Source organism: Neolamprologus multifasciatus, chromosome 17 (assembly GCF_963576455.1).
Source record: "Neolamprologus multifasciatus chromosome 17, fNeoMul1.2, whole genome shotgun sequence".
Classification (NCBI taxonomy): domain Eukaryota; kingdom Metazoa; phylum Chordata; class Actinopteri; order Cichliformes; family Cichlidae; genus Neolamprologus; species Neolamprologus multifasciatus.
In genome coordinates, this window is record NC_140455.1 from 27896139 (window position 1) to 27922374 (window position 26236).

The 26236-nt window shown below is 42.1% G+C and overlaps 1 protein-coding gene across 3 annotated transcripts in view; it reads left to right on the forward strand.

The window, feature by feature from the left end:
- plxna4 (plexin A4) overlaps positions 1 to 26236 on the forward strand; it is a 243690-nt gene that overhangs the window by 205637 nt on the left and 11817 nt on the right. For all 3 annotated transcript variants that reach the window (XM_085138403.1, XM_085138402.1, XM_085138400.1), the window contains exons 22-29: positions 472 to 740; positions 6936 to 7002; positions 8662 to 8808; positions 9910 to 10069; positions 14476 to 14579; positions 17639 to 17738; positions 19873 to 20063; positions 25722 to 25891. In XM_085138403.1, the coding sequence (XP_084994529.1) occupies positions 472 to 740; positions 6936 to 7002; positions 8662 to 8808; positions 9910 to 10069; positions 14476 to 14579; positions 17639 to 17738; positions 19873 to 20063; positions 25722 to 25891 (1208 nt within the window). The remainder of the gene's footprint in view (positions 1 to 471; positions 741 to 6935; positions 7003 to 8661; positions 8809 to 9909; positions 10070 to 14475; positions 14580 to 17638; positions 17739 to 19872; positions 20064 to 25721; positions 25892 to 26236) is intronic.

Genomic DNA, 26236 nt, shown 5'->3' on the forward strand with positions numbered 1-26236 from the left:
GGAAAGGATTAAGATGGACAAAACACCAACACTATGGACTATGGACATGTCAATTTTAACTTTGTGTTTGGGTAAAAAAGAAACACATTTGTAGAACAACTGAAATAACAGAACAATGTAGAGCAGGAGAAACATTGCTTAAGAGGTTTTTGGCATTTTATTCAGCAAGGTGGAGGAAATGTGATGCTTTGAGGGTGACAAGGTGGAAAATTTGTTCATAATAGAGTCACTTTCTCAATCCTATTGATCTGTTTTGTGATTAGTCCAACATGCTATCTGTATAAACATTACCTAAAAGTGTCATTTTTTAAAAAAAAGACTTAACACATTGTACATCTTGTAAGGTAAAAAAAAATAGCAGTGCATTTGAATTACCCAGTGACTAATTGATTCTGTATGTCATGGCCTTGAATGTACCACACAAAGTCTGTATTCTTTAAGTAAGTGAACATTTCTTCTGTTTCCGTGCAGGTGCCAGGCTACCGCCAGGAGCAGGTGGAAAAAGGGCTGAAGCTCTTTGGTCAGCTCATTAACAACAAGATCTTCTTGCTGTGTTTTATTCGCACTCTGGAGGCCCAGCGTGGTTTCTCAATGAGGGACCGCGGCAATGTGGCCTCACTCATCATGACAGTGCTGCAGAGCAAGTTGGAGTATGCCACTGATGTCCTTAAGCACCTGCTGTCCGACCTCATAGACCGCAACCTCGAGAGCAAAAACCACCCCAAACTGCTCCTCCGCAGGTAATGAGCATGCATGAAAACCAAGTAGAGCACTTGTTAGACTGTGATATCAGTGAAGTTGAAGTTACATAGTTGGTGAAGGACAATTTAGTCTTCTTTGCTGTGTATTCTAACCAAGACGTATCCTACCTTTTTGATAGTAAGTTGGTACTATGCTTGACCGTATTGTGTTGGTCCCCCTTATGCTGCCAAAACAGCCCTGAACCATCGAAGCATGAACTCCACTATGTGTGCTGTGGTATCTGGCACCAGGATGTTAGCAATGCATCCTTTTAGTTGTATAAGTTGCAAGGGGGGGCCTCCACTGATCAGACTTAATTGTCCAGCACATTCCACAGATGCTTGATTGGAATGAGATCTGAAGAATTTAGAGGTCAAGTGAACACCTCAGACTCATTGTCGTGCTTCTCAAATTTTTGTGAACCATTTTTCTTTTTGTCAGGGTTTAATGGTAAATGGCCTGCATTTGTATAGCGCTTTTCTAGTCCCTAAGGACCCCAAAGCGCTTCACACTACATTCAGTCATTCACCCATTCACACACTGGCGATGGCAAGCTACATTGTAGCCACAGCTGCCCTGGGGCGCACTGACAGGCGAGGCTGCCGAACACTGGCGCCACCGGGCCCTCTGACCAAATCCTGCTGAAGGTGTACATGTTCTGCAAAAATGCTTAGGTAGGTAATATGTGTCAAAAGTAACATCCACATGGATGGCAGGACCCAAGGGTTGAAGAAATAACAGGGCACCAGTAGGTGCCAGTACCCACCTGGTGCTAGGGTTAGGGTTGCCCAAAGCATCACAGTGCCTCGCTTCTCATAGTGCTTCCTGGTGCCAAGTGTTTGCAAGTAAGCAACGCACATGGAACACAAGCATATAAAAGAAGGCATGATATATCAGACTGAGCCACCTTCTTCCATTGCTCCGTGGTCCAGTTCTGATGCTTATGTGCCCATACTTGTTGGACAGGGGTTAGTATGACCACCCTGACTGGTCTGCAGGAATGACAACAAACGGTGATGCACTATGTGTTCTAGCGCTTTTTTATCAGAACCATAATTAACTTTTTCAGCAATTTGAGCAACAGTAGCTCATCTATTGGACCCTGTTACTAGTTCACAACTTTTCTTTCCTTGGTTCACCTTTGATAGATTCAGGGTTATTCACTTCACCTGTCACTGGTCATAAAGTTACAGCAGATCAGTCTATAGGTACACATAAAATGCATTATCTAACACAACATCTGCTTTTCTGAACCTAGCTTGGTATTCTTGTTGGTTTGGAATAGAAATGGACGTTTTATACAGGTTCCTCTTTACTGTGAAGGACTGGATGTGTCCCCTGACATGTTTGGATTAACTCCTGTGACCTTGAATTGCTGGCTCTGTCTCAGAAACACCAGAGTGTATTACTGTGCACATCATTAGCAAAATAATTATAATTAATTAGCACTGAATCCAATTTCAAATAGCTCAAGAGGAGAAAAAAAATACTCATTTATGAAAACGGGAGAAAGTGAGACTGTGAAAAGCTTGCACTCTGGCACAATCACAATCCTCCGTTGGATTTGCAGTCAAAGCCTTAATGGCATGCACTTGAACACAGCACTGTATGTGATTATGCTTCCTGCCTACGGTGTTTGGTAAATGTGATGATTATGGTTTCTTGAGTGAACCAGCTTCCTCACAGCTGTACGTGTGTAGCGCGTGCATGCTCACTGATACTTACACTACACACACATGTTATGTTGTTTTTACTTGCAGGTTGTCACTCAAGTCTTGGCATCCCCAGATAATTTGACAAGCGTATCATAAATGAAGTTGTCCATCTCATTTCGATTCTAATTCTAATTCTCCTTCTGCCTAAAAACACCCTCACTCACTCTCTGCCAACGAAGACAAATGCATGAACACAGCAAGGATATGCAGACGGGACTGAAATTAATGCTGTTCACCGTACCATCCAGAAGACAGTGGGCATATTCACCTCATGAACGCCTGTTTAGGCTCTGCTTGGCGATGCAGAGAGAAATTATTGCCGTCTGGGCTGGAAGCTGATTAACTGCAGCCAGAGCTCACCGAATATGGTGCAGCCACTAAACAATGGAGTAACTGCTGATCCCGGCAGTAGATACAGCATAAGAGATGGCGCGTACGGCAGAGACAGGGAGAGGCGGTCAAGGACAATGCAGATACTTAAAGCTGTGTCACCACCTGAGGAAAGCTGATGACTTTAAGGCACGCAGGCGAGTCGTGAGAGCAGCTCTTTGATCACTCAGTTTATGCGTCACCAGAGCCTTGTGTGTGCTCTCCATGCAGATAATTATTAATCTCATATGAGAATTTGATTCAAAAGTGAATTTAGGATTAACTTCACAAGGAAATAGTCACAGAAAGTTCTACAGCGACCTGTGCACGACCAACAACTGTAGACACCGAATATAAGACACTTTATTTTGACACTTCCTTCTCTTCACCCTTGGTGACAGGGCAGATGGAAACCCCGGTGACAATGTCATTGCATTCAGCCAGCAGTGAGGAAAAAGCACATCTTTACAACACATCCACACCCAGTTTGAATCCCTATTTGTCATACACACGATTGTGATTGGCACTGATCAGACTGTCCTTATCTCATTCTTCCTCCACCGTTGCGCTTATTAGCTCTCCAACAACCCAGCATGCATTTCAGATGTGATAAGGCAGTTTGAGCAAGCTCTGCCACCCTGTAGTGTGGGCTGACTGGTGCGTCCCTGGATAGCAACTGAAAATAGCCCAGATATATAGGCAGGGGGCTGTGAAGATGGAGGAAGTAGCACTCCACCCCCCAGTCCCTCTTTAATTTGTTCTGTCTCTTTTCTTTTTCTTTCCTTGTTTGTTCATTTTCAGTATTCTCCTCCCTCACTACCTGACTCCGTCGTCTCACTCTTCGCTGCTCTCTCTCTCTCTCATGTTTGTCTTCAGTTCTGAAGCTTGAAGCTTGTGTCCCTTGTGTAACATCGTCACTATCTTTATCACTCACTTGCTCTCCTATACTCACTCCCTCAATCTATATTCCCAGCTCTTCCTCCCCTTCTCCCCCCTCCCCTCCCCTGTTTTCTTGATTGCTAAATCAATGCTTAAAGTGCGTGAGCAGGGTGTCTCTGGCACAGCATCTGAGCACAGATACCCACTGCCTCCTCTTCCAAGAAATCTGTGTGTGTGTATGTGTGTGTGTGTGTGCCTTTTTCCCTCTCTCTTTCTCTCTCTTTCCACACATGAACACACATCCTTCCATCTGTCCCATCTCAACCTGTGCTGAAGCACAACCACCAGGCAAGCTAACTAACGAGAGCCTTCCACAACCATCTGTCGCATTCCTTGCTGCATTCTCCTCCTTCAACTCCTCTCTTTGCTTCATTCCTCCATCTCTCCAAGCCTCCCCACACCAGCATCCCTCATCATGCAGAGCTAAACTGCCTTTCTTGCAGCCTTAAGTTTTGTTTGGCGACAGTCGACGCGTCAAAATAGCAGTTTTGATTTTTGGTCAAAAGATGAAAACCCAATATGTTCATGTGTTAATCACAATATTGCTTTGGCTTCATGCACAGACATCCTGTCATCACACAGGTCTGAAGGGCCCCCTTGTATAAGGATAAGCGCTCTCTCTGTTTGGGTGTGAGCAATAAATGCAGTAAATGTCGGCGCACATGCATCAAGAAGTCTGTGTCAGTAGCAAGCCATCACTGCAAGACAGTTTGACACTTATGATGACCAATCGTCCTCACCCACCCAGAGCCATAGTGACAAATAGAAATGGTTTCTCATTTCAAGCTGTGCTGCTTTAGCATGTGGCTAAAATCAAAGAAAATGCAGTTACTACTTCCCCTTAAAGCAAGAGAGACACCTCAAGCTGAATTTGATAGACAGGCAGACAAACGGATAGGTGTCATAAAATTATACTTTGTTGATTGTCACAATATATTTTGGACTTTTAACAACTCAGTATTAAATTGATTTCATTTAAAACTGTGAAATACTTTCTGGTTCCAGCTTTTAAAATGTGAGAAATTGTTTGTTAGACAGAGTAAGGACTTGTTAATATTGTTGTAACTCTATTATTCTGGAGGAGCTGCGTTGTATTCTAAAGTGTGAACAAACAGTTTATCAGTAAATGGAAAAAAGTGATTTGATTTGATTAAAGGTGACACGAAAGGGTCTTTATAACTTAATTGGCTGGATATTGATTAATGAGTCACACTAACTGTGTCATATGGACATTAAAATGCATGTAACTTGCAGGTGTGGCCAACGAAAAGGTTAAATACTCGATGAGGCGTGGAGTCCCATCTATCCTACCTCGGTAATCAATGGGAACGAAATATTGCCAGGTCCCCACAGCTCTAGCTCATTCTCAATGCTCACTGTCCCACTGTCTGTCTGCCAAGCAGACAAGCCCGACCATGCCAACACGCCACGGCACATTTCATTGCATTAACCCAAACATAGGTTGTGCTGTGTTTTGAATCTGAGCCGAGTAAAGGTTTGGAGAACATTGTTCGAAAGTTATAAAACCGAACGCTAATGTTAGATGTTCAAACATCTCCGTCACAGTGCCATTTTTATCCTCGTTCCCCACAGTGCGCTATGAGTGAGAATGAGCATAAGCGAAACAGTGCGGCTGTGCCAAGACTTCTTAGCACTGCAGGGTTACCACCCACTGCCAGACGCATGCACAGACACATACAATAAACACTAGTCAGCACACATGATAATTTCTGAATACATGCGCAGTGGGATTAATTTGTGCTTTTTGCACACTAGCCTTAAAACAGCCTTGCAATTGTCCAGGCACACACAAACACACAAACACAGCTTTCACTGGAGATTGGAGTAAGAAAAAGGAAGTTGAGGAATTTTTTTTTTTTTTAAAGAGGCAAAGGCCGGACTCAGCCAAGCTATTTATTTTAGTTCTTTTCTTCATTTGCCTTGTTCAGTACTGCCTCACTCCTTCCTTGCCAGTGCACCTCCTCCTTTCTCCATGCTCCTTTCATCCCTTTGATAGATAGGCTACATTTGTGGAAATGGAGAGGATTTGGAAGCGTGTATGATTACAGGATCCAGAATATGGCAGCCAGCGGGAGGAAGAGAGAGAGCAAGGACACATGAAAGAAAAGATGAAACGTGACCTTGTTGACCCTTGGATCTGTGGACGGAGGAAGGGCGGCAAAATAAAAGTGCGGGCACAGTGAGAGGCAGGAAGTTAATCCCCCCCAGGTGCTGTGCCAGTGTTGAGAGAGGGGTACCAGACCAGCCCACTGGCACAGCAGACATCAAGCCCCCCCTCACAGCTCAGTTTGAAGTCCCTTTAAGAGGCTGTCTGAATGGTGAGGGGTGGGAGGGCTGCAGGTGGCAGTCGAAGCACTAGGGACAAAATCTACACGCACACAAGCGGGCACAATGGACACTAATCCTGAAATATTGATGCCTATGGTAGTTGCTCATTGAGGATGGAGGCAGGGGTGTGTGAGTGTGTATCTGAGGTGTTCTGACAGATTGCCCACACACCCCTGCTGCTGGCCAAGAAGGTTGCTGTCAAAAGACATTCGATCGTTGCCTATCCTCCTTTTCTCTTTGCCACCACTGTTGTTATTATGTATGCATATTAGCCATTCACATGGGATCACTCACTCTGCTAGCCCAGGTCAGCACATACACACAAAAAGAGATGCACACCATTTTGCCACACCAGTGGAGCATGGATGCCAGGCAGAGAAAGGGAGGGAGATGTATTCATTCACTTTCTATTGTGCACGGATCGAGTGTTAGTCCAGTGAATAGGCAAGGGAGCGCTTGATAATGAGGCCAGTGTTATTACAGAGCCGCTCCAGCCCCTAACGACATCAATCCACTGGGATCAAATAAAGGCTTTTAATTGCTTTGCCTCATATTAAAATCCCTGCCGCTGTAGACAAGCTGCCCTTGGCGTGCCTGAGCATAAAGGCAAGCTGAAAGATTGTCTGAAAGGCCATCATATAGCACGTGCAAAGGCTTTCCCAATACATGGCTTTGCAATTATGTTTGCATAGCCCAGGCGTATTCAATGGCAGCGGCCATCATTTTTAACTTAATATTTGACAATGGCATTGAATATTAATGATGTAATAAGAGCACAGGGATCATATGTTCATGATGTGCTTTGTCGCTGTCTGTTTCCAGGACCGAGTCTGTTGCGGAGAAAATGCTGACCAACTGGTTTACATTCCTCCTCTACAAGTTTCTGAAGGTAACTCTTTAGTTTTCTGTGATTATGCTTCCTGTTCTCCATCCATTCATCCATCCATTGGCTTAACCATTCATTCAGTTGAGGTTTGCAGGGGGGCTTGGAGCCCATCCCAGCTGACCCGGGGTAAGAGACACACTGGACAGGTCACAAGTCCTACACAGGGCTAGCGCAAAGACACAAACAACCATTCACACTCATATCCACACCTGCAGCCACTTTAGAATCACCAGTTAGCCTAGCGTGCCAAAAAGGCAAGGCACTTCAGCAATATGCCACAAAAGGTTGAGCTGAGAAGAAAGGGGAAAGGAAGACAGATAGGACAACGCATAAAAACTGTGGTGCTGAGGCATAGTGCTCAGTGCATCAGGTCCCCCAGCAGCCAGAGCCTTGTGCAGCATAACAAAAGGGTAGTTCGGGTCACCTAACTAAATATAAGCTTTCAAGAAGAAGAGCTATAGTCTAATCTTAAAAATAAAACGGTTTTCTGCCTACTGGATCTAAAATGGAAACTGGTTCCACAAGAGAGAAGCCGATAGCTGAAGGCTTTGCCTATCATTGCACTTTTCCAAACTCTGGGAACCACAAGTAAGCCTGCACTCTGACATAAAGTGCTGTATTGGGATAATATGATACTATAAATTATGATGGTAATGATGGTACATTTAATTTGAGTTTTTTTTTTTTTTTCATGAAGCCCGTGAGGAGAAGCTAATAAGGGCCAAATGTGATTTCTTTAGATAGTCCCTGTTAATACTGGTGTTTTGGATCCACTGATGGCTTTTCAGGGACCTCTTAATAGTTCTGATAGTAAGGAACTATAATAGGACAGTTGGCCAGTGTTCCTAATTTTAACAATATTTAACAGCCGAACTATTGTTACTGGTTGTTTTGGTTTCCAGCGTATGGATATATGAATATAGCACAAGCATAATCATGTCTGATGTCCTGTAACTCTGCATGTACTTTTTTGAGTCTGTTAAATCAGATGTTTACCTTTAATACAGCTGGGTACAGGAATAGCCCAAATAGCCTATGAGTGTGCATAAAATACAGCGTACACACGGCATATTTCGTGTGTCGTCTGGGCTTCCATTTGGAAAATGTTTTCATAATATTCAAAAGACAGCCTCTCTGCCACAGCCACCGAAGATTCATCTAACACTTGGAGGATTTGTTGTCCTTTTTTAGCTAGAAAGCATACTGACATGTTGATGCAGCACTGAGGAGGTGTACTTTTTACTTCACAGGACACCACTGTTCACTAAAAGCAAAACCACAACTCCTCTCCACCTTTGAGTCTAGAAAATGTCACAATCATCCTGTTTCTCTCCTCCATCTCATCTAGTCATCACTTTTCTGCAGCTGGAGGAGATAAATATAAACAATGATAAATGGCCAGTCTCTTCTTTTTGATAAACAGGAGTGTCGTGTCAATTTTCTTTAATTTAGGTGAAACAGGTGCAATATTATCGGGAACATGACGTTTATAAGTCTTACTCAGCAACACTTGGAAGTAAAGCGGTTATAAAAACCCGCCACAAAATTTTATCTTCTGAGACAAAATTACGCTTCGCTGTCAGTGAGCTGAGCGCAGAAAAAAGGCTTTAAAATGTCTTCATTCTTTTCCAAACGTCCCCCTTTCGTCAAATCTCTTCACAGGAGTGTGCAGGCGAGCCTCTTTTCTCCCTCTTCTGTGCCATCAAGCAGCAGATGGAAAAAGGCCCCATTGACTCCATCACAGGAGAGGCACGCTACTCGCTCAGTGAAGACAAGCTCATCAGACAACAGATTGACTACAAGACGCTGGTAAGGGGTTCACCTGCCCACGGGTCCAAGGGCTCACTGGGGACACTTAATATGCTTTCGGGGAAAAGGCGAGAGTAAAAAGGTGGTTATGGGTGGTCGGTCATGAGATTTGCAATGGGACACAAAGTTGTCGTCGTTACGCTTGACATGAAGGGGGCACGGGAGTGGCGACCTCACTTCCTGTTGAGACCCGAGCTGTCAAGCAAAAGAGCAGGGCTTTGGGATGAGGAGGAAGGAAATAGACTATGTTTGTGTATGTGTCTGCACAAGCGCACAGACGATGAAGCTCGCTCCTCGTGGAATCTCTGATTTACTGCCCAGATCTGTCTGTTATCCTGGCTCCACTGTGACCGTTGTTGTTTCTGGAGGGGAAACTTAGACATTGTTCGGTTTTCTTTTCTAGTGTCAGACCAGTTTGTACTCAGCATTCTGGGAGTACAGATTTACATACATATTTCACATTGTCTTAGTTTTCTACCCACCCCAGTTCTTGCAGTAGAAAAATGTCTAGAAACTGCCCATAGTTAACCCTTTTAAAGGGAATTTTTCATTTTATGTACAACGTGAGCATACGTGTTTGGAATGATGCTTTTATAAAAGATGAGGCGTTTATTCTCTCACCCCTTTAACGTGTATTTGTGCTCATCTTGTAATTCAGGTATTGCCACCAACACCCAAAGGCAGAACTGTAAGAGCTGATGAATATGATAATATTATTATAATTAGCTGCTTTAGTGCTCATCAGTTCAGGTAGCAAATTACTCTCGTCTCAAGCTCTGAGAAAAGAGCAGTTTCCATAGTGAATATTTTCTTTTCCCGCAGTTCTCTCACGGACCCCTTGGCAGGCACAGAATTATTGCATTTCCATTGAGTACCAATCATCATTATTAACATAAAACACACAAACCTATTTCCTGCAAAGCTGTCAACAACCTTACATCTCGTACACCTTTTTTTTTTAAACCTTGCTCTAAATCAACTTGTTTTTAGTATATATTCCGAAAGATCAATTTTGCATCTGTAAAATAAAACCTTATGATACCGTTTAACCCGCAAGTTCTTATTAGATTCACCACAGTGACGGTTTTGTGCGTGTTTCAGGTGGTAAACTGCATACATCCAGAAAATGAGAAGAGTCCAGAGATCCAGGTTAAGGTGCTAAACTGTGACACCATAAGCCAAGTGAAGGAGAAGATACTGGATGCCATCTACAAGAACGTCCCGCATTCACACCGCCTGAAAGCGTCTGATATGGACCTGGGTATGAATCTTTGCCTTGTTTATGTGAACAGTGTGGAAAGAAATAGAATAATGAAATAGAAATCTGAAATAATTCTATGATTTGGAGATCTAGCTCCTTCACATTCCTGTAGATACTGTTCAGCTTATCAAAACAGTTCTTAAGATTCAGTGTTTCAGATCAGACAACCTTTATTGTGGACTCAATGGGCCAGAAGAAAATACAAACAAGAATAAAACACAAAAAGACAAAAAAAATATGAAATATAGAAATCATTTATTCGTGTGCCTGGAGAAAGCTGGCTGAGCTGAGACAGACATCGATTTTTTATTTTATTTTTTAAATCTTCCCCACTCTACCCAGGCCTTCTTAAAAAGTAAAGTCCTCTTAGATATAGAGAAGTTGCTTTTTTTAACCTTAGGAGACTTGATTTCCTGGCTGTGATGGCTCAGATGTCTGAGATTGGTCTCTCTCCTCCCAAAACTTCCCATCGATCGACTCACATGTCAACTAGCGTCTGAGTCAGATGATTGATCAGCTAATCAATTGAGACGCTCAGCGAGCCATTCCTTTCCTTTTTATTTCTTCCCTTCGTTCTCTGTGTGTTTCTTTCCTTCCTTCCTAAAGCAAGTAATTACTTTAATGGGCCACTGTTAGGGGAAAGAGGTGCAATTATGTACCTTCTTGGCAAGAAATCCTACTGTAGTGCTCAGGGGTTCTTGTACACCTTTATTGGTGTAGGGTACACATGCACACCCCTACTACATGTGAGCATAATATTGTTATCCGTTATTGTTGTCCTGCCAAATACCTACAGGCTGTCTTTTCACTGTGGACTGTTGCTTTTTATGCTTTAATTTTGCCAGATGGATTTTTTCAAACCCCTGTTGTTTTATGGTAATAGCATATTTATAACCAACCTCAGCTCTCAGATGGGCTAGGAATATACCACAGGGAATCTGTCTGAGACAGCTAAGTAAAAAGATTAGTTTAGCCTTTTGACAACACTCCTGGATGAAATTGTTTTATGGCCCCATTTGGGCAGGACGTGTTGTTCTATTATTGTTTATTACAAGAGGGAATTGGCAATTGGAGTTCTCTGGTCACTCGCTCAGTGCGAGTGTGTGTGTGTGATTGCAAGCATAAGGGAGAGAATGAATAAATGTAAGCAGAAGAGAACGTGTGTATAGAGCAATTTGGTTATTTTTTCAGTGTTGTCTAAACATTTTGCACCCCACTTGTGTGGTGTTCTTTTTTTTCTGAGTGAAGTTCAGGCGACAATCTAGTAATTCACCATATTTTATTATCAAACGGTTAAAGATTTGAGTTGCACAGCTGTGGACTTCTCTATATCAGGCAGTCTGCACACAGAAAAGTGGAAAAATATTTATAATTCAAAGCATATATCAGACACGCATATATCTGTGATTGGCTATCGCTGGGAAGAGGCCGTGGTTTAGCGCTCCCTGATTCGTTCTCCTCGTGGTCCTTCCTCTTGGCATTGGTCTTCGTCCTCAATCTGGGGTCTTGTCCTGTGTGAGAAAATGCCTACTTACTCTACACTTGTTACCAGACATGTTTTATCTCTACATTAGTGTCAGTTCTAACCGGTACCTCAAAGTTTGCATCTAGTTACGCTATCAGCAGTATAGGAACACTATGTTATACCCCCACACATGGCCAAGGCAGCATCTCCCTAACCTAAACTGTGTTGTGTAAGCATGTAGCAATTTTACCTTCAATACTAAACACTCCTACGTCTTGGTTAAGCTTTCACACCGTGGGGTTAGTGCTTGTATCCGTCTAATGAGGAGTGTAACAACTCTGTTATGAGTAGACATTTCAAATAATGTTAAAAAGAAACTTTATCAAAACGTATTTCTAACACTTGCTGCACAGATTAAAAGAAGTTTCTCTCTTAATCACGAGTCCATTAGTAGACTTAAAACAGGTTTGACATATCCGTTCACGCCTGTGGGTTGTTTTTTTCCTGGTATTGCACAATTAACACTGATGATAACTCTTCAGTGGAAACACATCTTCTATTTCACTTTATTTTCTAACTGTCTTACATGTACAGGTAACACCAGTGGCTTTTGTAACTTCTGACATACAGTTGTTGATAAGGATAATAGGATTTTTGCAGGCCCGTCTAGAGATAAACTTGCCAGAAGCTTTGTTATCCTGGGGTATTGTTTTTAATTCCACTGCCCTCTGCTGTAGTCCTCTGTAGAGTACAAATGAAGATAGGACCTAGGAACAAAGAAGTAAGCCCTGTGTGTCTTGGTGTCTTTGTGCAAATGCCGCCAGTAGCAAACCTGTGTCTTGCCTCTTTGTCAAGTACCACAGTCACCTTCAGCCTTTCACTTTACCATCAGCTGTTATTCATTCCCCTGAAGACTAAGTGTACACACACACACACATCCTGATTAGATACCACTGGATTTGGGAATACGTGTGATCTCAGTTTGTCGCAGTTTCCACACCAGGTTTATGCTTTTATTTGTTCCTTCCTCTCGTTCTTTTTGTTCCCCGTTCGTCTGTTGAGCCCTGCCTGGAGACAGGCGCTTATTTGCATCTTTATGGGAAGATGAACAGTATAGACAAACAACAGGAGAATCTGTATTTCCAGCAGATTTTTCAGTTGCTAACACAATTCTGGTCAATCCTCCAAAGACAGGCCTCACCAAGCACCGCAGTGATTGCCGCTTTGTTTCTCTGTTTGTGATCAGAATAGGAGATGACAGTGGCCGACAGAAGCGGGAAGCTCAGCAAGTAGTGCAGGCACAATAACATATTCATAAAGCCCATGATGTCTGCAAAAAAGAATAGAGAAATCATCTGCCTGTTTGTTTTCAAGATGGCTTTCCTTTTTCACTCATTATAATGTTGCTGGGGTATCGTGAGATGATTCTATCAAAGCTTTTGTTTTCCTTTGTAGTGAGGTTGCGCAGATTTACAAGGCCTGTTGTATATGTAATGCAGATGTAATTTGGTTGTAAGGTCATGTAAAAGCCTTCCTAGTCATTGAAAAACGCGGACTGGAAGTTGCTTGTTTTGAAAAGCATGGAAATTAGATGGTCAGCAGACTCTGGGTATTGAAGTTGCACAATTTTTTTTTGCAATTTTGTTGTCTCGATGAATTGTTTTGTGGTCCGCCTCGGTGGAGATTCTGAACAACATTAAGAGCAGCTTGGCAGCGGGATGAAGATGAAAGTTTGATGAAGGAAGCACAGGAACCAGTAGTACCTTCAGAGGCTGAAACGTGAAGGCTAGTTCTGTGGGTAGAAAAAGAAGTGCACAAACCCTATATTCACAGCCATCGAGTACACCAGCAAAACAAATGGAGAAAAGAGCAAAGAGGGTGAGCTTCATTAAAAAAAAAAAAAAAAAGAGTACAGTGGGTGATTAATTTAACTCACCTTTTGTAGCTGTCTAGCACAGAAGCCTTTTCTGTTTTAGTTCTACCTGTTTGCTAACCTTTTACCCCCACCCAAAGACCTTTTATGTCCTTTTGACTTTATTCAGTCTTATTAGACAATGTTAATTGATTGTTCTGTGGAAAGCAAAGAAAAAGAGATCAAGACGATGATAAAATAATGTTTGACACTCTTATTAGAAAAAAGTTGTGCTTTTTCCCTCTGGTGTGTGCTTGTTCTTCATCTAAGAATTGCAAACTTAAGCCAGAGTTAGAAACTAACTTTTTAGCCCATAGGGAGACTCGGATTGCTACACAGAGAAACAGTCAGTGTAGAATCCGAATTTCTGACTAACAGAATTAGGCACAAGCTATAAAAAGAAGCCAAGAAAACTAGAGCTATCAGAACTTTTCAACCTTAGAACACAAAACCATTTTTTTCTTCCAAATAATAATATTTGACTAAAAATATGTTTATTATATGAAGGAATGGTAGTTTCCTAAATTATATGATGAGATTTTTAAAGAGTAAATATAATCAATTGAATGGGCTGTGTGTGGGATGGATTGTGTATGTTTCGTTTGACTGGATCCCTGAATTTGATGAAGGTATCACTGTTTTGGGGGAGGCCTGAAAGCATAACACTCAGACTTTTCTGTTTGGCATCGTCTGTTTTCCCTCTGTGGACTCCTCAAGGACAGTCGGTCTGGCTGTTGTGTAATTTGGGATATAGTGCTCTTATAGTGGGGAGACGAGTAGAAGTAGAAAGGGGTATAAAGATAAACTCCAGAGAGCGACAGAATAAACTGAGAAAGGGATGACTATACATGCTGCAAGGTGAGGTCTTCTGACTTCTCAGAGATATCAAGTATTTGTGTAATCGTTACATCTCTATTTTATGTTTTGCATTTGTGTCTCCTAAAGGATTATTTCTGCACCTGGTCTGATGGATTTCTATAAGAAGATTATTTGAAATATTTATTTTTTTTAATTCCATCTCAATTGCAGAGTGGCGTCAGGGTCGAGGACAGCGCATGATCCTGCAGGATGAGGACATCACCACAAAGATCGAAGGTGACTGGAAGAGACTGAACATGCTGTCCCATTATCAGGTACGCTTTTAGCGGTATACAGAAAAATGCAGCTGGATCCTGTATTAAACTCATTATTGTGTTCCAGTGATTTAATAGTTACGAACGTTTGCTTTGTGTTTGTCGATGGTGTGGAACGCCCATGTACATGTGAAAAGCAAAGTTTTACACCGCATTGCACAGAGAATGGTGTCAGCTGAAACTTTGAACCTTATAATTTCGGGCTTGTAGTTAATACAGTACAGAAATTCACATTACAAGGTGTAATTAAAGTTCCACGACTACACCCATTAAATAAAAAATGGCAGATCTTTGTTTATAGATAGCCTCTTGGGGCAGCAAAGCACTGCTTTTAATGTAGCTGCTGTTTTTAGATCGTCTTCTTACCCACATGCACTTGTGGGTTTGTTCTACGTGCTGCGTCTCCACAGCATGTAAAAACAGCAGTTCTTAACTTAAATACCATTTTGAGCAAGAGCACAAAATTACAAGGAGCATAATGTGATGAGTATGCTGGTTCTTATGCTGTAGCGCCTAAAGACATCAGTCCTTTCTCTCAGACACTTCCTCCTCATGGACAAACCCATGCTGCACATGTGAATGCCAAACAACATCAAGCATGCTCCTGTATCCTATCCTGAGCTATCCTTTTTTTTGTGGTCAATATTAGAATCGGGTAGTTTTATTATTTATTTATTTCATATTTTTATGGGCTGAGTCACAAAGTTTTGAAATTGCACAAACTTTAAAGAAAGTTATAAAAGTTTTTGTTGCATTTCAGCAGCAAACCTTAAATGTATCACTTTAAACATTTAGAAGAAGAAAATTTGATAGTGAGCACAAGCACCTGGCATTTAGTATTGCATACAATCTATCTGTCTCCCTTTCTTTACTACACATCATCTCACTATCTGTGGCTGCTTTTGCAACTCATCTTCTCCTTTTCCTTAAGCTGACTAGATAATTCAGAGTTCACTTATTGCAGTTATCTATCAAGTACTTGACAGATAAGGACGTCCCCTTATACACCACATGTTATCTGCCTGGATCACAAGGTGAGGCAAGGAACTTGGCAACAGCACAGTGACAATTAGGAGTAATCCCCTGTGTGGGGTGGGCTTCAGGTGTGCTGCCTCCGGGGATCATCTTGTTTTTGAATTTGATTAATGTTGGCGTGGACACACATCACTGGTCAGAGACCGTCAAACGAAGACAAATGCGCAAAATACAAAGATGTGTCACTCATTAAATACGTCGGTGCATTTACACAGAGACTTTGACACCAATCGGCAGGTGTTTTGTGCCACATGACTCATAACTGCACATCCAGTCACATGGGAGGAGTTTGGATGGGGAAACAGGCCTGTATTGTCAATAAGGTGTTAATAATTCAAGCAGTTGAGCAAGTAGCGACTGTGCCCTCCAAGTGCAGTTTACGTGGTGCCTAAATTAAATGTCAGCAGCAGCGAGTGTCAACAGGCTGTGAGTATGAAGCGTGGGTGGAATGGATTAGGGAGCTGATTCAAATCGGAGATAAGATAATGAAGACAGAAGTTAATTCATTTTTTCAGGCTGGGGAATAAGGGCACCTTATCCTTGACAGACCGAGAGAGGGAGAAAAAAAAACATGGCATCGTCTGTGAAATTGTCAGGAGGCTAAACAGAGCTAGAAAGGGAGGGGACATCACAAACACATTCAAGCTTCAGTCAAGGGCATCTGCAGTCCCATATTTAGCATTTCCAATCTTCTGTTACTGACTTCATTTTTTTGAAATGATCCGATTTGAAATCCATAGATCGTTGTGAAGGAGATCAAATCCATTGATGCACTCTATTGATTGATGCCATCTTAAAGAACCCAGATGTGCAGCTATATTTTGCCATTTCCTTCAGACATTTTCCATCAGTATTGTTTGTCCAATCTGAACCTAATATGGCCAACCAGACACACTGAATAGAATCATGTGCTGTTCTTTATTACACTAATCTGCTTTGATCTGCCACTAGCCAAACTCCCCCCACACTTGGTTGTACTGTCACAGTTTGCATCACAAACTAAGTGGAAACTTCTCATTCGGGAAAACGTCACATGGTAGCTACAAGCAAAAGAAAAGAAGAAATGGCATTTTCCATATCTGATCTTTCAGGCCCATAATGAGACATTTCTCTCCGCCTCCTCTCTTTCAGGAAAGTGTGCTCTGTTTTCTGCCTTTATTCTCCAAATGTTAGTTCCCCAAATGCCACTCCTTCTTTTTCACATTCTATTATGTTCCTCTGCGCTCTGCTTATTTCATATGGGTTCGACATATAAGAGCAGTGATCAGGGAGGAGATCTGCCCTGTGGGCCTCCTACAGACAATGATATAAACATATTATGCATAAGAAGCAGATTGAGTGAAAGGGTGAAATAACAATGCAATCTTAATAACGCCCCGGACCTCACACACATACACATGGGCTGAAGTCCCCACCCCCCCGGTTGCATCCACCCACACGATGATAAAGATCACTTCAATTAACCCGGGCTTAGCCTGCAGCCTGGGTAGTCATTTTATGTAGAATAGAGGCATTATGTGCGTGTGTGTGTGTGTGTCCTGGTGGGAGAGGCTGCATCCCAGTTTCATTAATTGAATCCTATTTGGCAGACTGGGGAAGGAGGAGCATGCAATTGACTGATTCATTCATTCATTTCCACACACTTCACATCTTCATACACACGCTCTCAAACACACACACAAACACGCCACCCTAGAGGGAAGGTATTATTGAATAGAGACTTTGTGACATCCTCTCTCACACAGGCTTGCACAATGCTCTGCTAAACTCTCCCTCCCACTGTCAGTCATCATATGTATGTGTGGGCAAAGCAAAACACATAAGGGTAATAAGATATTCTCTGTTTATTCACGTGAAACAAGAATAGATGGAAAGAAATACAGAAAGTGACACCTACGCAGTGATATGTTTTTTTTTTTCTTATTCTTAGTGGTTGTGTCAGAAATGTGTGCAAATGGGGAAAGAAATACCACAGAAAATTGCTATTGTTTTGAAGAGAGATTTACATCATATTTGTGTTTCAGGTACCTGATAATGCAGTAATGGCCTTGGTTCCCAAGCAAGTTACAGCCTACAACTCTGTAAATAACTCCACCGTGTCCCGAACTTCTGCAAGTAAATATGGTAAGCCGGCCTCTTTCTGTACCATAAGTTTCAGTTATCAGAGAGCCACTTTCTTAGCTGGACCGAGTTTGCTCTAGAAACTATATGTATTTTGTTTTTTAATGTATTCATAACTCAGTAAAAGAAATATCTTAGGAATTGATGCTTGGTAATGCAAATGAAAATTATTAGCAAAACTATACGTATAAATTGATTTGAAATAAAACAATCCACTCAAGGAATAAAAATATTGCATTTGTCCATTTTTTTAATAATCCAGTGTTGTTAGAGTAACTCACTGACCCTGCAGCAGTGGATGGTATCACTTGAGGACCCTGCATGTCAGCAGTGGCGGACCAGAAATACAAGATTTCTAAAATATAAAGAGACAAAAACGCACTCTTTCCTCAGTTGTTCCGGCCTCTTGAGAATCCAAAGTGGCTCCTCTTATCCTTCCATGTGCCTGTGTTTTTTCCTGTGTGCCTTCTACACGTCTCCTTGAACCTGAAAAACCATCAAGTTTGTTGATGATCAAAGGGCTAAGCCTCACTGGTCACAAACACTTCAGACACTTCAAATGTGGTCCCACGTTATTAGCATTGTCTCATCTCCATATGGTCTCACCTCATCTCTCCAGCTCTAAATTAGACCAGATAGGGCAAGGTGAGTGGTGCAACAGAAGAGGGAGAGGAGAATGCCAGGAATACCCCCCTCCATACACACCCCTATATATATTTATTTTTAAAGGGACTGACTTCAAATGCAAGTGTGATGCACTTCTCAACTAGTGTGGTACTTGAGAGTGACTTTGAACTCTCCCCGAGTACAATAGCCAAATAGTGAAGAAATAGACAAGGGTAAATTTAATAGAGCTGCTGAAGAGCAGCAGCAGGATGAGGAAGAGGAGTGGGGCTGGTGAGAAAGTTGTGCAAAAAAGTTCAAAGATTCAGACAAACATTCTCTATAACATGTTGAGTTGGAGAATGAAAGGAGAAACCTTTGTGTTTGATCTTTGATGTAATGTTCCCATCAAAAAAACCACAAGAAGGAAAAGAAGGGAAACACGGGAAATATAACAGCACGCGTGGAGCTGGATCAGAATAGAAAAAAAAGAAAAAAAAGAAACTCTCTCTCCTGTGTATCACTCACTACGCATCACCCTCAGCTCTCTAACTTCTTGAATAAATAATTACCACAAAATGAGCACACTGTTCTGCCATACCACAAGGGCAAAGCTAACAATTCAAAGCAGCACATTTTGTGTCGCACTTGTCCTGCATAGTGTATGTGGTTTGTTAACCTTGTAACAAAGCTACAGTCAAATAACGCTCAGTGAAGTGCCCTATAGGAGACGCAGGCATTTGAATTTTTTTAGTTGATCATGCTGCGATCAAATATGAGTAGTCAATACACAGACACATAAAAACACACACACTTTGTATCTGTTGTCTCCAGCTGTCCCTTATTTTCCCGCAGACTCTCTTCTCCATACAGTCCTCCTGCTTCTCTCTCTGGACAGATTGATTTCTGTCATGGTGAAAATCACTCTTTTTTTCTTTTTTTTTGCACTCCTCTCCAAACCGCACCAACTGATCAATTTTTTTTCACACTGTGTAAACATTCATTGAGCCATGTGTTTGGAAATGTCATCGCCGCTCCGGCCATTGGGTGGGCCATACATATTTCATCTCGTCTGACACCTGTTCGATTTTGTGTCAGGCGGCAATGCTATGTCTTGTCACTTGGAGAAGAAGCCATGAAAAATTAACCATGCAGACTTTCTGAAAGTTTCATATCCAATCTCACACACCTGTAAATTGGAAACCTCAGACCAAGAAACTACATTCTGTTGCTGACATGCAGGTTATAGTTTTCTTTGCCTTTTTGGTTGCATTTTCTTTTTTTTTATTGTGTTTGTGCTGCCTGTGACTGATTCTTTCTTTTTTCCTTTTCACTAGTTTGATTTAGTTTTAATCTGTCTTCTGTGACTATCTGAACAACAAAACAAAACTTTTTTAATGATTTTTACTCATCTAAATTCATAGATCATACTATGAAGGCACAATTTTTATAAAAGAAAATTAACACTTATCTGACTCTGTGTTTTGCATAAATTAGCAGCATTTCATAAACTGAAGCGTGTTGTTTCTCACAGAAAACATGATCAAGTACACTGGAAGCCCCGACAGCCTTCGTACCCGTACTCCTATGATCACCCCGGACCTGGAGAGTGGGGTGAAGGTTTGGCACTTGGTTAAGAACCACGAGCACGGAGACCAGAAAGAGGGCGACCGCGGGAGCAAGATGGTCTCTGAGATCTACCTGACAAGACTTCTGGCCACCAAGGTTAGCAATCTATGTTTAGGAGAGACACCAAGCTGTGAGGACCTACTGTGCTAACCTCTAGGTCCATATTTTTGTTCTTAGTCTCTACTAGAGTAGCTTTGCATGATTCACAGGCCAAATAATCATTATTTATATTATATTGGGCCTTTGTGCAGCCCATCCTTTTATCCACTGTTTTTAAAAAAAAGATGTTTTAACTTCCTTTTAAGCTATCTTTATTCTGATTAGCTGCCCCTCACAAACAGAATGACTGAACTGCTGGTGGGTGGGGTATAGTGCTCACAGACAGAGCTGCATTATCCTCTCTCATTAACTCAAATAAACTTTCTCTATGTTTAATTTGAAGAGAAAAATCAGGAAAGCATAATAGGTCTCCTTTATCTAGCAACTTGCTCAATTTACCCAATGCTACGCGCACAATTTATATGATCAAACCAGACAAAATAAAGTTATCCAACTCAGCAGTAGCATCTTTAACCGAAGCAGTTCAGCAGGTGAAAGGCTAAAAGGTCACTCCATCTTTTACCCCGTGTTATAATAACGAAGAAACCCCTCGCTGTATTTAAATATTCATGTTTACTTTGGATGAGTCATCTCAGTGGAAAAGATTATTCAAATGTATTCCTCTATCCCCTCAGGTGAGAACGAGAAAATGGATATTTCTGTTTGTTTTTCTTTTTTCATTACTGTTGCATTGATGCAGCAGCATATCAAAAAGGGTAAAGAAGAAAAGACCGATGAAACCGGTGAAGGTTTTTCTGTTGTAAAAAAAATTATCAGGCAAATATAGAAATGACTATAAAATTGGTCTCTTTGAATGCGCCTTGCGACAATGGCCCCTAAGAAGGAGGAAAAAAAATACAGTTAATTTGGTTTGGAGGAAAATGTGACTTTGATCCAACAGCTGAATGCAAATGAACAATCCACTCTTAAAGCACCTTGTCCCTCTTTTTTTCCCCCCACACCAATACACCCTTTCTATCAGACTCAGACAGCCATATGGGGAGGTTAAAAGAAAGTGGGAGGCTGTGAGTTGAAAATGTTTAGGATGTGTTGTTTTTTTTAATTCACCAGCACTTCCGCTTTTCATCTCCTGAATGTCTTTGTTTAGCTGTTAACACAGAGAACATAAACCCAGTGCAATATATGCAATATAAATGAAAACTGTCAGGAGTCTAAAGTGGAGTGTCTCAAACACACCGGTAGCACATCCATTAAACAGGCACAGAGGGAAGAAGCAGGATGATCATCCTTTATGGAACATGTTGGCTAATGAGCAGGAACATGGAACTAATTTGGGTGTGCCAATTCCAACTTGTCTTTGAAATAGTACATCTAGATAATAGGCAAACAAATCCTCTTTTTTTGCCGCTGCTGTTTTTGTCTTTATGAAAGCGTGTTTGCTTTCCGGTGAACAACAGCCTCTACAACCACAAAAGCATTTACAGCAATAAGAAACCCTTTCCAGTTATATTTATTTATCTCGATCTAAGCTCAAAATCTAAACACAAATGATTTAAACTAATGCTACGCTGCTCGTTCTGTTGTTCATATTGATACCGAACACATCATTAAGATATTTGCAATGTAGGGTGGAAAAAGTTTATGCTTAACATTAAAACAGTACACGTTATCATCCCATCTACCAATCCCACTATAGATCTGCAAAACAGAATCTCATTTTTTTATTATCAAGAATTGTTGATTTGCATTTAGCTGGACAGATTAAACAAGTTATCTCAGGGAGTTAAGATACTTATCTGTCCACAGTTAGACAAATTGCCTATAATTTGAGGCGATTTAGCCTGCAAGTGGGCACCCAGCTAAGATGAATTCACAGTGGAGTAATAGACGAGAAACCCAGAGTAACAGCTATAAACTTAAAGGATTTATTGTAGCTGCTAAACATAAGTTTAACGTACACATACCATGGTCGCTCTGCATCTTTAATGCTCTAATGGTAGAGCATTAAAGATTACCTTAATGCTCTACCATGCTACACTGGAAGGTGTTTAGGAGCTATGGCTGAGTTGTGCAGGACCAATGTAGAGCACTACAAACACTGCAGAAAACAAAATTACATATCAGCTTGACATCATCCCAGTACTGAAGCATAGTAATCATCATAATTTTGGTGGGGTTTTTGGTGTTTCTTCGCTTCCTCTGCACCTGGACAGCTTGCCATGATCTGGAGGAATACTTATTCCCAAGTTTAGCATGGCAACTCAAAGGCCCATCCAAAGGTCTTATAGTAGAACAGTTATCCCTGCACATTTACATAATACCATGCAACTTGAAACACTGATGTCTGCCTTTTCGAGTAGATATATCACCGTGACTGTCTAATAGATTTAATCAGTCATTGTTATTGTACTGTCTTTATCTTGCAATATAAAGTACCTTGGGGGAACTATTTCGCCCTATATAAATACAATTGAATTGAATGTTTCACAAAGACAAAGGTTAGTATGTGATTATTTACCATATTTCGTTTGTCTCTACCTTGACTTGGAATACTACACTTAATGTACATTCTGTACATTCACTTAATGTACAGAATTCACCTGCTTGCTGCATACAATGCTACTACTGCACATTCACCTAATGTATATAATATATAATGTTCTTCCTCTCCCCCCTCTTTTGCACAAGTCGAGGAGCGTGTCAGGTTACATTTCACTGCGTGTTATACTTGTATAACTGTGCATGTGACGAATAAAGAATCTTGAACTAGTGATACCACATACTTCTTATAGTCAGTACACTTAAAGTTGAAGTCAGTTGTTTTATGAGGTCATTTAATACTAAAAAAAATTATATTTTGCTCATACTTATACATTGATTAGTAGGTAATTACTTTCCATCCATCCATCTTCTTCCACTTATCCGGGGCCGTGTCGCAGGGGCAGCAGCCTAAGCAGAGAAGCCCAGACCTCCCTCTCCCCAGCCACCTCCTCCAGCTTGTCTGGGGAACACCAAGGAGTTCCTGGGCCAGCTGAGAGATATAATCTCTCCGGAGTGTGCCCGTAACACCTCACCCAGGAGGCGCCCAGGGGGCATCCTTGTCAGATGCCCGAACCACCTCAACTGGCTCCTTTCGATGTGGAGGAGCAGCGGCTCTACTCTGAGCCCCTCCTGTATACCTAAACTTCTCACCCTATCTCTAAGGGAGAGGCCAGCCACCCTTCAGAGAAAGCTAATTTCCGTCGCTTCTGTATCTGCGATCTCATTCTTTGAGTCACTACCCACAGCTCGTGACCATAGGTGAGGGTAGGGAATGCAGATCGACCTGTAAATGGAGAGCTTTGCTTTTATACTCAGCTCTCTTTTCACCACGATGGACCGGTACAGCATCTGCATCACTGCAGCTGCAGCACCGGCTGCACCGTCCGTCGATCTCCCGCTCCCTTCTCTGCTTTTGGTGGATGATGTAGTTGGCTTTATCGGGTGATGGCCTCCAGTTCGCTCTGGAACGGTTCGCAGCCGAGTGTGAAGCGGTGGGAATGAGAATCAGCACCTGCAAATCTGAGGCCATGGCCCTCAGCTGGAAACGGGTGGAGTGCCCACTCCGAGCGAGGGACGAGTTCCTGTCCCAAGTGGAGGACTTTAAGTATCTTGGAGTCTTGTTCACGAGTGTGTACTTGAATACATTAAGAATACATACAAGCAGGCGCTGGTTTGTTGAAGCGGCCATGTTGCCCCGCCATCTTAAATACCTAAACAACAACAGCTGATTAAAAGCTAACGTAATGCCACCTTTAAGGTCAAGCTTATGTCCTAAAAATAATACCATTGTTCTGATAAGCCAATTAAGTAGATTCCCACATCGTATGAGACAAAAGTTCAACAATGTTAGAGCCACTTCAAAGAAAGTTTGACTAACACTGGCTGACTCATCAACTCCTTATACAGAGTTAATAGATATACACATCAGGAGAGGTAAACACTTGCTGACAGCATACACTCACTACAGTTAAACAGTGACCAGAGTTGTTTGTCCTACAGCCGCCACTGTAGCACCGCAGGATTATGCAGTAGAACTGGGAGGTGTATGAAAACAGGTGACTAAAAATCTGCAATCTGCTGACATTTAGTGGTGAGATTCTACACACCGGAAAACCAACAAGTCTGGTGATCAGTTAACAGGGAAAGAGAGGCGCAATAGTGACTGTGAAGTGCAGGGCATATGAAAGAAATTAATAAACAAACTACAGATCCCAGAATAGGCCTCTCAGCCTCTGTGAGTCGCTCCATTTTCCTGCCATTATCCCGTTCCTGAGTGCAGGAAGGTGGCTTCTGACTACAGACAGCACATCGTCTTTCCAGATGGATTGTTTTTGAGAAATAACCAGTTTATCTTGGCTGGCCATCTCTCTTGCTGAGAAATGATTGGGCAGACAGGCAGTGTAATTGACTGCGTTTGGCTTTCACCTTACCAATAAATACCTCTCCTTGGCAACGCCACTCACATCTCTCATATTAGCTCCATCAGTGACACTCTTGAGTGTGGGTACAGGACGTGTTCACGTGTGTGGACTTGTGTGGACTGTGTAGGGAAGGATTGCATTTTCCCTCCACTTGTACACTTGAGTGTGTGTGTGTGCCTGTCTCAGCCTCCCTGTTTCATTGCTATCCCCAACGTCGCTTTCCTTGCATTTCAATGCGGAGGCAGATGGCATCAAAACATCCAGATGACACATTGTGTTTAGAGTGCAGTCTAATGACAGGGTAGATGGTCGTGGGGGGGTTATGTTGGCAGTTTCAGCTCCACCAGGGACCAAGAGAACCCTGTGATGATGACAGTGTTGATAGTGGTGCACCCCTTGAGATTGAGGATGACGTAAAATGTCACAGCCTAAGCACTAGTAGGCACATACACAGATTTCACTGTCTCTGCACACATGTACCCGATAGGCCTTCCCTTAGCAACTAGGAAGGCATGTGGGCTTGATATAGAGATATGTGATACCGTCTTCATAGAAAAATGGTAAGCTGCCGGGAATGTGGGCCACATTAGAATTATAGCCGTGATTGTCGAACTAACAGGATTCCCTCCTCCCATTCTCCCCTTCCATCTCTCCTGACTCTGTGATTTGGTCACCCGCTCCACCCAAATTGGATTTTTATTTGCCAATGCCTGTACACACCTCATCTGCCACACTCAATGGCCTCTTCTTCTGATAGGAAACTTGTGTGGTTTCATTTCCATCTCTGGCTCTTGCCTTTTTCCCGTGCATCCCATCAGCTCATTCTTTACAAGAGGATTAGATTCTCTCACTCTCTGTCTCTCTTCTCCTCCTCCTCCTTAAAGTCACCAACATTAAATCAAATTAGGGTCAATGGTGCAGTGTGGGAGCTAATCCGGCAGCACAAAGAGGCTTAGGAGATGCGCCTCCTGTTCCTAGATATTATTAAAAGTCAGCTGTGAAATAACAATTTCCCCCATCAAAGCTGCAAGCAGATTTAGGGGCAGGGTCTGTGAGATATGAGTCAGACACATAAACATCGGAGCTGGGAGAGAAAGTGTCGTGGACTGCACAACTCAAGCTGACACAGAAACAAATATACATATTAATGACATTTCTGCTACTGTTAGTGAAGTTTTGAAAAATGAGAGAATGACTGAATCTTTGTAACTCTCCTCTCCTTGCTCTGTAGGGTACGCTACAGAAGTTTGTGGATGACCTGTTTGAGACCATCTTTAGCACAGCCCATCGAGGCAGCGCTCTGCCACTGGCAATCAAATATATGTTTGACTTCCTGGATGAGCAGGCCGACAAACACAACATCCATGACCCGCATGTCCGACACACATGGAAGAGCAACTGGTGAGTTCATTTAGTATCTGAATCTAAATATGCTGTGGGTGCTGATATAGAAATATGCATACACACCAAGTAATTGGTGTCAAGCGCACAGAATGGGAATGTTTAAGACTCCTTAAACAGTTATTTGGATCATTGATGGGCATTTTGATTTTTAAAAGTACTACAGGCACACTGGCATTGCCTGGGTATTGCCCTGTCAGAGCCAAGTTTCACAATACGCCTCTTCCTTTCCTAATATCCATTAACCACAGGGGTGTGTAATCTTCATTAAAGCCAACCACAAGGGGCTAATCCAATTGGCTGCCAAGACTCTCCATCTATTATCATGGATAACTGGGCCAAAAA